The sequence below is a fragment of the Ranitomeya variabilis genome, chromosome 1 (genome assembly GCF_051348905.1).
Source record: "Ranitomeya variabilis isolate aRanVar5 chromosome 1, aRanVar5.hap1, whole genome shotgun sequence".
Classification (NCBI taxonomy): Eukaryota; Metazoa; Chordata; class Amphibia; order Anura; family Dendrobatidae; genus Ranitomeya; species Ranitomeya variabilis.
In genome coordinates, this window is record NC_135232.1 from 610,020,107 (window position 1) to 610,032,174 (window position 12,068).

Here is a 12,068-nt window from a genome sequence, read left to right on the forward strand (position 1 = left end):
AAGAGCTGCCTTCAGTATCCGGCACCTGGGAACAGCGCAAACTGTAGCACCTCTTCCCAGGCACCAGTATGTGTCACGCTGGTGGCACATGGACATCATCCGTGTGTCATCAGTGTGCACGTGTGGGGCACACATTTTGTCTGTGCTACTGATAAAAACTGACATATCTGCGGGTTTCTCACACAGACACACGGTCCAAGTGAAATACCTGACATGTGCGAACAAACATTGAATACAATGGGTGCACGAGTCGGACTGGATAGAGACACAAAAAATGGACTTGTGAAGGGGGCCTTCTAGAAATAAGTACAGTATGACATCCATGAATCCAACAGAGTGACCCTTGTGCCAATAGATGTGGGTGCTATCAAGGGACATTCCTAGCACCTTTAAAAATGGCACATTGAAAGAAGGAGTAACATACAAAGATTATAGGTTTGGGCCTGAGAACTCTGATGAAGTATGAGGGGGTGATGGGGTACAGTCGAACTCCTATAAGTACAGGTAGAGTATACAAATAGATTATAAACCGGTGGAGGGGCGGATGATCCAGAGACAATATAACATGACAAGTTGGCGCTTGATGTTCCCGTAATTAGGAGCGCACAAGAATAGAGCTTAATGAGAAGGAGGGAAACCAGACGGAAGCCTTTCAATGGGGACATAGAAAATACTTGGCAGGTTCGGAAGAGAGATGCAGCCAGTCTGTATGTGTCTATTTAAGGGACTATGGCATTCTGCAGGGATCGGGGGTCTGAGCAGATGAGCTGTTTTCTATCAGGCTCATTCATCTGCTCATTACAAGTATTTCCCAATCACCCAGAAGGTCGAAAAAAAAAAATAATGATGAATTTGAGTTAGCTTTCAAAAATCAACAGTTCGGTGAGGTCATCTCAGCTGCGGTCTGGACAAAGAGAGATTGTTGAAAATTTTTCTACTTCCCGTGGGAAAAATTACCATACCAGTGCCCAAAGCCAGAACCTGGCGGACACGCTGATGAAATAATACAAATGCCTACTGACCTCCATCCTCAACCATTCACTTCAACCTTGCCATCAGTCTCCATCATAAAGCAAGGCCATGCAAACTTATGTGTGCAACATAGGAGGGTGAACCGAATACCCTGACCAAGTAATCAATTTTGGAATTTTTGTATGGTGATACTATGGATGGCACACTCTTTCTACACACTGACATGCCAGGTCTTCCCACTGTGATTTATACACCATAGTGTGTGGGTATTAAATGGCTGCTCAAAATGTTTACATGAAAGCAGGGGTGGATTAAGGGTAGCCAGGGCCCCGGGCTGTTCAGACGCTTTGGGCCCCCCCGGGTCATGTGACGGGGGTCATGTGACGGGGGTCATGTGACACCTGAACCAGATTCCAGAAAAATGGCCGGGCCCTACTCTACTGTAACCTATTAAATATTTGTTAAAATATGCAATACAATTTAGGTATATTTTGACCAATATCACATACAAGGAGCAAATACCACCGCACCATGACCAGACCACAAATTACAACCACAGTGATCGAATAATATCACATACCACCGCACCATGTCAAGACCACATATTACCACCACTTGGTGACCAAATAGCACATACAAGGGACAAATACCACAACACCATTTCCAGACCACATATTACCACCACATAGTGACTGAATACTACAATACTGATCAGTAATAATAATAATAAACAAAAAAAAACCACAATACTATCACCATAAGTGCCAGTATTCACAGGAGATCTGTACTTAGTATGCAGTGTCTGTGTAGAGGTAATCCAGAGATCACTGGTGGTATTATACACAGGAGCGCTGTATATAATGTATAGGTAATACAGTGATCACTGGTGACATTGTACACAGGACCTCTGTATATAGTATACAGTGTATAGTGTCAGTGTATAGGTAACACTGACTCACCAGTGACGTCTCTAGGTGAAGTCCTTCATCTTTCATCCAGCACAGACCGCCATCATTTCTTCCAGCCAGGACTCGTTTCTGCAGGAAATAACACAGTTATCTCGAGCTCCGCTTGCAGAACACATTACTTAATTTTTCACAACTTCTACATTACACCACATGAAGAAAAAAAGGCAACATAGTGTCACTCTGCACAGTAACAGGACCGCCCCCCCCCATTTAAAACAGTATACTAAAAAAATAAAATAAATACATCACTGCACACTGCAGTAATAATATCCCTTAATTAGCCCCTATGGTAATAATATTCCCCATCCTGGCCCCGTTTATCTCATTCCTGGCTCCAGCCATATGTTCTCGCATCCTGCCCTCATGAGTATCCATTCTGCCCCATATGATCTCCCCATCCTGTCCCATCTGTCTCCATCGTATCCATCCTGCCCCATGATCCAGTCCTGCCCCATGTCTTTCATTCTGCCCCGTGTCTCCAATCATGCCCCATATCTACATTCTGCCCATGCCTCCAGTCCTGCCCCCAGTGTGTCCAGCATATTACCCCCAGTGTGTCCAGCATATTACCCCCAGTATGTCCAGCAATCTGCCCCAGTGTGTCCAGCAATCTGCCCCAGTGTGTCCAGCAATCTGCCCCAGTGTGTCCAGCATATTACCACCAGTGTGTCCAGCAATCTGCTCCAGTGTGTCCAGCATTGCCCCAGTGTGTCCAGCAATCTGCCCCAGTGTCTCCAGCATTGCCCCCAGTGTGTCCAGCAATCTGCCCCAGTGTCTCCAGCATTGCCCCAGTGTGTCCAGCAATCATCTGCCCCAGTGTGTCCTCCAGCATTGCCCCCAGCGTGTCCAGCAATCTGCCCCAGTGTCTCCAGCATTGCCCTAGTGTCTCCAGCAATCATCTGCCCCAGTGTGTTCTCCAGCATTGCCCCCAGTGTGTCCAGCAATCTGCCCCAGTGTGTCCAGCAATCTGCCCCAGTGTCTCCAGCATTGCCCCAGTGTGTCCAGCAATCATCTGCCCCAGTGTGTCCAGCATTGCCCCAGGGTGTCCAGCAATCTGCCCCAGTGTCTCCAGCATTGCCCCAGTGTCTCCAGCATTGCCCCAGTGTCTCCAGCATTGCCCCAGTATCTCCAGCAATCATCTGCCCCAGTGTGTCCTCCGGCTCCAGCATATTGCCCCCAGTCAGACAGTGTCACTGACACTGACACTGACTGTCCAGCATTCTGGCCCGCCTGGATCGCCGTTAGGTTAGCAAAAAAAAAAAAAAAACAAACAAACCGAGTTCTCCTCACCTGACCAGCACTCCAGGCGGCGAGCTCCCTCCAGCAGCGTGCACTCACCAGCGACTGACAATGACGTCAGACGCTGGTGACGTGTGCGCTGCGCCTGCGGCCGACTTCAGCTGCCAGCCTCCAATTGTTAACTATTGACGTGCGGGCGCGCGCCCGCACGTCAATAGGAAACCGCCGCAGCGCCGGGTGCGGGCCCACTCTCTCTGCCCACCGGGTACGGGCCCATAAATGATACGCCAGTCAGGGCACGGGCAGTAATGCCCTGATGGCGGCGGGCAATCTGTGCCCAGGGCCCCCCCACACCACTGGGCCCTGGGCTACCGCCCATATTGACCCTCTTATAATCCGCCCCTGGTGGATTGCCAAGATAAATTACATCATGTCATAAGAGTTGAGCAAATACATTTGCTACGTCCGTAGTCCATGGCTGCTGGACAAAAGCCCTTCTCCTACCTGCCAGCATTGCTGGTGCTTCTTCTGATTAGTAGGCCCAGTGCAATGGCATGCATGCGTCACAATGATGATGTTTTGTCGGGTCGCCTATTCAGAAGAGGCGGCAGGGATGCTGATGGGTAGTCGAAGGTTTGTAAGGATCTGAACTACCAACATCACTTCTGCTCTAGGGTCCTGCTAATTTTTTTGGTTTAACTCTAGATGACATATATCGCCCTGTATATGACCGAGAGCTAGTGTTTCCAGGACCGGTGGAAAATATGACATCTTTTTTCTTAGCATGGTAATACGGTAGGACAAATGCTGGGTTGGAGGGACTAAATAGGCCTCTGTAAGTGTAAATGGCAGCAAAATCTTTTAGTCCAAGCAGCTGCAAAGGCGAGACAATGAAATGTTGTAGAGCAGGGCTCCCTCGGGACGTAGAACCCGCTGTTCTCCTTGTCAGTAAGAGACAGAAATTTGCAAGCAGAAAATTGGTTGGGTTGGACTTTGTTCAGCCATGGAGAAAAATGGTGAATGCATTAACGATGACTCCTATCCGATTGTTTCTTTACAGGGTGCTGGTTGTACTGCCTTAGTGGTGGCAGTGGTCGCTCGAAAGCTGGAGCTCACCAAAGCTGAAAAGCACGTCCATAACTTCATGATGGATACACAGCTAACAAAACGGGTAAGCTAGCTAGAAAATGCCAAGCAAGATGGAGGGGTCACTATCTGGAGCTGCAAGATTTCCTGGTCAGGAGAAATACAGACATAACTGGAAGGCAAAACCTGTACTGCTTTCCCCAAAAAACACTTTTAAAATCCATAACCAAGCATTGTTACATTTCAAACTTCTGTATTTCAAGAAGCTGAGGACTCTGAAACGTGTCAGAAATTTGGTATAGATGTAAAATGTAAATTGTAACACATTTTTATGGCATATATAAGTGTTGGTTGGCCTTCCAATGAGCTATGGCGGTAATACACCAGAAGAGTACCAGTTAATGACAGCAATCTCACTTTCTCATCTACTAAGGATTTGAGCAGAAGCAGTGAATAGAGCTCCTGCTCTTATTTGTGAAACCAATCCTGATTTCCAGGATTTCTTTGCAGGTCACACGCAACCAAGCAACAGCTGTAAGATGTCACACACATCAAGTCTGAAATCATGCAATCTTCTATTGCTGGAAGACAAGAGAGCGAAGGCTCTGGGAGTACGTGACACAGCAATGCAGAAGTGTTCTATATGCTATAAAAAAATATATAATCACAAAAAGACAAAAAAAGCCATACTTAATAAACAGAAGCAAATGTAATCATTTCTTCCTATCCAGATGTCAGTACTTTGCTGCTCTCTTCTGGCAGCACCTGAAGCATCGGCTGCTTGGGGCCTCTGCTAAATAATACAGCACTGCTGCTGTAAGGAAATGGACAAGTGAGAAGTTTCACACAGTTAATGCCTAACCGAGCGTCTGCAAGCGAACACCGCCATCTGCTGATCAAAGATGATAGGAAAAGAGAAAGCAGAGAGAATTACGGTACATTAGGAGGAACGGAGGAGTGAAGTGCATATTCCCTCAGGGAAGATATTGGAGGTGACACCATGTCAGGTGATAGTTGTAACGTAGTTAGCAATTATAAAAGGTCCAGAAGGGGAGGAGTCGGCGCCTGGACTTGTGGCAGGTCAGACGTATGATGCAGCAGAGTTAACAAACAGCCGCCTTTACAAGTGAAGAATCGAGTAACCAGACGCGAGTGAGGAACCGAGTAATCAGACCCGAGTGAGGAACCAAGTAACCAGACCCGAGTGAGGAAGCGAGTAACCAGAACAGAGTGAGGAACCGAGTAACCAGACCCGAGTGAGGAACTGAGTGATCAAACCCTAGTGAAAAACCAAGCAACCAGATCCCAGGCCTAGTTACCAGAGCCAGAGACGGGAGACCAGAGCTTGGAGATCTGAGCCGAGTGAGCAGGGTAGGGCCGAGAGACACAACCAGGTTTCAGAAGTGGGACGTTTGCATGAGCCTAGCTTCCAGTGTAGACATACAGTAGAAAGGGAATTGAGGTAGTGGTTCAGAGAACGAAGACGGCAAGTGTAACGGGTGTGGAAAGTGACTCATCGATACAGGACTTGCGGCTTAACGGTGGAGCATTGTAGACCCTCGTTGCGGCCTGTAAGATGTTCCGTATTGCTCTGAGGGTGATAGACGGTGATGGGCCCGATAGTACTCTGACACACTTAGGTGTAGATATTAGGTCCAAGACACCACTAACAATAATATAGTTGTTTACTTGTAATAACATAACAATAGTGTGTTAATAGAATTGTCTTAATACTCAGTATAATAAGTTACTGAAATTCCACTGTTTTCTTCACATCTTGGTATTGTGTCTTAGGCACCACATATATCTGTGTTAAATAAATATCTCTTGGTTAAGTTACCACTGAGTAATCCTTTCTCTGTTTACACTGCCTTTCAATACTTCTTTCACATCTTATAACTCTAATGTCTGATATCATGATCTGGCAGAATGAACTGATACTACTAACCAGTGTTTTTTTAGACTGGACTTAAGGTACCGTCACACTCAGCGATGCTGCGGCGATATAGACAACGAGCCGACCTAAACTAGATCGCTGGAGCGTCGCTGTTTAGGTCGCTGTAGAGACGTCAAACACAGCAACTCCAGAACGATGCAGGAGCGATCCAGTGATGTAACGGTGACTCACTTCTCGTTCTCGCTGGTTGTTAGCTCCATTACATCCATTGTTAGCGTCGTTGCTTTTGATGTCAAACATGACGATACACGCCGACCTGGCGACGAAATAAAGTTCTGGACTTCTAGCTCCGACCAGCGATATCACAGCGGGATCCAGATCGCTGCTGCGTGTCAAACACAACGAGATCGCTTTCCAGGACGCTGCAACGTCACGGATCGTTGTCGTTCTCTTTGCAAAGTTGCTGAGTGTGACGGTACCTTTACACTATTTAAATGATTAATAAAGTAGATAAACACATGGATTACAGTTGCAGTGGATGTCATGGCGGACAGGAGATCAATGTTTCTATGGTGTTGATGAGTGATACAATGTTGCAATATAGACAAGATGGATGATGATGCCGGTAGATACGTTTTTGTGTGGAGTAGATGAGATAAACATGGTGACGATTATGCGGTGTAGATAAGACTGATGATAATATGATGTAGATGATGGGTGATGATGTGATATAGATGAGACAGATGATGATGTAGTGTAGATTTGATGGATGATGACATGCTGTAAATGAGATGGACGAAGAAGTGGTGTAGATTTGACTAATGGTATGCTGTCTATGAAATTAAAAAATGGCATAGAGTAGATGAGATGATGGTATACATATGACATTTGAGTGGATGATGACATGGTATAGATGAGATGGATGATGATATCGTGCAGATGAGGCAGATATTATCTATCTAGAGATGACGATGCGATGTATGTAGATGAGATGGATGATGAAATGATATAGATGAGACGGTTAATAAAATGGTGTAGATGAGACTAATGGTATGCTGTCTATGAAATTAAAAAATGGCATAGAGTAGATGAGATGATGGTATACATATGACATTTGAGTGGATGATGACATGGTATAGATGAGATGGATGATGATATCGTGCAGATGAGGCAGATATTATCTATCTAGAGATGACGATGCGATGTATGTAGATGAGATGGATGATGAAATGATATAGATGAGACGGTTGATAAAATGGTGTAGATGAGACGGATGATGGTGTGGTGTTGATGAGACAGATGATGACTTGGTGCCAATGAGACAGATGATAGTGTGGTGTAGAAAATACAGATTATGTAGATGAAGATGTAGTGTAGATGGGACGGTTGATAAATTTGTGTCGATGAGACGAATCATGGCTTGGTGTAGATGAGATGGATGATGACGTGATGTTGATGAAATGGATGATGACCTGATATAAACAAAATGGTTGTTGGCATGGTCTAGATGAAATGGATGATAAAATGGTATAGACATGATTGATTGACTACAGATAGTAGATAAGATGTATGAAAACATGGTCACTTTGGATCTGGTAACGTTGGCCTGTCCACATTCCTTACACACTATTATATTGCAGATAAAGAATGCAGCAGCCAACGTCCTACGGGAAACATGGCTAATTTACAAGCACACAAAACTACTGAAGAAGATTGACCATGCTAAAGTCCGCAAGCACCAGAGGAAGTTCTTGCAGGCCATTCATCAGTAAGTAGGCAGTCCTTACAAGATTATGAGGGTAAGGGAATAAGCATATTTTTTCCTAGGCATTGCAAACCTGAAAAACTGCCGCACAAGTAACAGACTATGATAAACAACAAAAAGGCATAAGGAATTTTTTGTCTTACCTTTGAGAATTTTGTGATCTTCTACATCTATGATTGTTCTCTCTAATCGAGTGGTGGTTCACAATCTATTTCTACAAGTCGATGGCATCAATTTATCAATGAGGACTTCCTGATGGTTGGTTTGTTTTGCAGGTTACGGAGCGTGAAGATGGAGCAAAGGAAGCTGAGTGACCAAGCCAACACCTTGGTAGATCTCTCCAAGGTAAGTATGCAACACATAATTTGTTGATTTGCACTGTCCAGCCATAGAAATGTCTAAGCTTCTCCATAATTTCATCCTGTATCTAACTTAGAGGAATTACAAACAGATAGCTTACAGGCATTATTCATTTTCCAACTCACCACTTTGACAGATCAGGTTGGTAGCACACATATTAGTCCATTGTGGTTCTGTAGCATGGGTAGTTAGTACTCATACTGTGATCATTGGCCCTATGTGTACCTATGGGGTTTATGGTACAGGATCCACTAATTCCTACTGAGGTTGGTGCTGCCTAATTTATATATTTTCCGTCCTATTGGTGTTTGCCTAGATTGGATGGAGTAGTCCAAGCCAAACTCATTTTCCACATCATGATCCACCACCTGGCATTGTAGATAGATATCACACAATGTAATTCTGTACCTCAAATCACTGACAATTTTCCATTAAAATTAATATTTTCGTTATTTTTTACCCATGTGCAGATGCAGAGTGTGATGTACGATCTAATAACTGAGCTCAATGACCGCAGCGAAGATCTGGAAAAACAGATTGGGAATCTAGAAACCAAACTGGACCAGATAACTTCCACTTTCAACACTCTTCCTGTCCTGATCGTGGATGCCCTGCGACAGCAGCAGCAGCATCTTCTTTCTGTCATATTGGAGTCACGGGCGCTTGGAGTAACGGTTGGAACTCCACAGACTCCCCTATCGGACAGTCCCATGGGGATAAGTTCGGCATCTTTTCCGACACCACACACCAGCTCCAGTAGCTGCTGATTGGCCAAGCTTATGTTGTGGATAATAGACCTCCCAAGTCGTAGCGTGCCGTCAGTAGGATTGTTTAGGAGATGTTGGGAACCCTGGCAACCTAAATATCATGTAATCTCAGCTAACCTTGAGTAGAACCGTCTTGTAGAAAGCCAGTTGGCGCTCAACGTGAGGAACTGCTTGAAGGTTAAGATACTATGACGCACCTTCTCATTCACTGCCAAGTAACCTGCAATTCTTAGTGGAGAAGGACCGTTTACTATCCCACTTCCACCTGCCAACACCATCCCTGATTTTCCTACTAGTGTCCTTTTTTTCTCTAACACTGCCCTACAATGTCCCGGCACTTCCATGGGGGCTAATGCCAGTGCAAGCAAAACCAACCCTTTCCGAAATCTTGGCCTCATCCTCTTCTTACAAAGTGCCTGTACACTGAAGGCCAATACTGTCACAACCACGAGTGCCCCCGCCCCAAGGGGTAAGGCCTGGGCCCGCTCTAGAGGTATTGAGTCAACAGCCCAGATGGTTGACGTCAGTTGGTCTTGCTATTAAGGACATGGGAGTCCTTGTGCTCTCACACATTGAATTTCTGTGCTTGGCATATATATGTCAAAGGAGACGCAAAAGGTGGTACATAACAGTACCCAATTAGCTTTGGGGTGGTAACGGAAAATAATCTGTTACCCACTACGCAACATACATCTACCTGCGCTATACGTGGGCACCCACCACATCTGTATGTATTTTTGCACCACGACACAACCAAAATACACGATAAAATACAACTTTCGTTTCAAACAGGTTGTGTTGAAATGACGATAGATGGCCCGAGTGTGGTATGTAAATCACTGTGTACCTTTTTACAGCTATAGACTAGCTCAATACGGAATGGAACTATACAATCAGCCTTGTCTACTGAAAAATAGAGAAAAAAATATATTTATATATTTATGCTTAAAACAATCAAAATCTGAGCACCCGCTCCCTTCTTAAACTTTCCAGTTAGCAGATATCTGCAGAAATTACTGTCGATATGACTTTAAAAAGTCTGGTGAGGGAAGAATTATAATATAAAGCAGAAAATGGTTTAATGTGTCTTTTACACTGCCTACCTGACAGTAATAATTTAAAGGGAGTTAGCTGAACACAGCCCTTTAAAATAAGGTATGAAGTGTTAAAAAAAAGTAATTGCACCAATAAAAAAACGAGGACTCGTCAGGTGAAAGTTTGGGCCAAGTGAGCTCATATGGGAGCATCCTCAGCTTATTATACAGTGGGGAAAAAAGTAGTCAGCCACTAATTGTGAAAGTTCTCCCACTTAAAAAGATGAGGGGTGCCTGTAATTCGCCTCATAGGTAGAGCACAACTATGAGAGTCAAAGTGAGAAAACAAATCCAGAAAATCACCTTGTCTGATTTGGCAAGATTAATTTTGCTAATTATGGTGGAAAATACTGTAAGTATTTGGTCACCTAAAAACAAGCAAGATTTCTGGCTCTCACAGACCTGTAACTTCTTCTTTAAGAGGCTCCTCTGTCCTCCACTCATTACCTGTAGTTATGGCACCTGTTTGAACTTGTTATCACTATAAAAGACACTTGTCCACAACCTCAAGCAGTCACACTCCAAACTTCACTATGGTGAAGACCAAAGAGCTGTTGAAGGACACCAGAAACAAAATTGTAGCCCTGCACCAGGCTGGGAACACTGAATCAGCAATAGGCAAGCAGCTTGGTGTGATGAAATCAACTGTGGGAGCAATAATAAGAAAATGGAAGACATACAAGACCACTGATAATCTCCCTCGATCTAGGGCTCCACGCAATATCTCACCCCGTGGGGTCAAAAAGATCACAAGAACGGTGAGCAAAAATCTGAGAACCACATGGGGGGACCTAATGAATGACCTGCATAGAGCTGAGACCACCGTCACAAAGGCTACCATCAGTAACACACTATGCTGCCAGGGACTCAGATCCTGATCCTGCAGTGCCAGACCTGTCCCCCTGCTTAAGCCAATACATGTCCGGGCCAGTCTGAAGTTTGCTAGAGAGCATTTGGATTATCCAGAAGAGTATTGGGAGAATGTCATATGGTCTGATGAAACCAAAGTAGAACTGTTTGGTAGAAACAAAGCTCATTGTGTTTGGAGGAGACAGAATGCTGAGTTGCATCCAAAGAACAGCATACCTACTGTGAAGCATGGGGGTGGCAACATCATGCTTTGGGGCTGTTTCTCTGCAAAGGAACCAGGACGACTCATCCGTGTACATGAAAGAATGAATGGGGCCATGTATCGTGAGATTTTGAGTGCAAACCTCTTTCCATCAGCAAGGGCATTGAAGATGAAACGTGGATGGGTCTTTCAGCATGATAATGATCCCAAGCACACTGCCAGTGTCCTAGCCAGTCTCCAGATTTCTACCACGGAGAAAACCTTTGGAGGGAGTTGAAAGTCCGTGTTTCCCAGCGACAGGCCCAAAACATCACTGCTCTAGAGGAGATCGGCATGGAGGAATGGGCCAACACACCCCTAACAGTGTGTGCCAACCTTGTGAAGACTTACAGAAAACGTTTGACTTCTGTCATTGCCAACAAAGGATATATAACAAAATATGGAGATGAACTTTTGGGTTTTTTTTTAATCAGATATTTTTTATTGAACAGTAAGGATAATACAAGGATATTGCATCACTGTTAACAGTAAACATGAATAATTTTTAGAGCATTTTAACCCCAACCCAAACTCCAACCCCCCCTCCCCTCCAACCCCTAGCGACCTATCATGAGCCGCCATCATTTGCAACATAATACAAAAAAAAAGGAAGATTACATACCAATAACCCTCCCAGAAGAACCTAAGGCCCAAGTGGGCAAATAAAGCCCCTTAAATCAACTCAATCCAAGGATTCCACAGCCTGTGGTAGAGGTCCATCTTATTTCTCTTGAAATAAATACTCTTCTCCAAAGCGAGAATATGGTCCACTTGCATCAAAAAATCTCTTCTCGTTGGTGGTTCTTCTT

At 44.6% G+C, this 12,068-nt stretch overlaps 1 protein-coding gene across 1 annotated transcript in view; it reads left to right on the forward strand.

Annotated features, from left to right (window-relative positions):
* KCNN3 (potassium calcium-activated channel subfamily N member 3) overlaps nucleotides 1-11,858 on the forward strand; it is a 158,941-nt gene extending 147,083 nt beyond the window's left edge. Inside the window, exons 6-9 of the mRNA XM_077260581.1 lie at nucleotides 4,240-4,350; nucleotides 7,803-7,930; nucleotides 8,203-8,272; nucleotides 8,758-11,858. Coding sequence (XP_077116696.1) covers nucleotides 4,240-4,350; nucleotides 7,803-7,930; nucleotides 8,203-8,272; nucleotides 8,758-9,054 — 606 coding nt within the window. The 3' untranslated portion in view covers nucleotides 9,055-11,858. The remainder of the gene's footprint in view (nucleotides 1-4,239; nucleotides 4,351-7,802; nucleotides 7,931-8,202; nucleotides 8,273-8,757) is intronic.
* The last annotated feature ends 210 nt before the right edge of the window (nucleotides 11,859-12,068 follow it).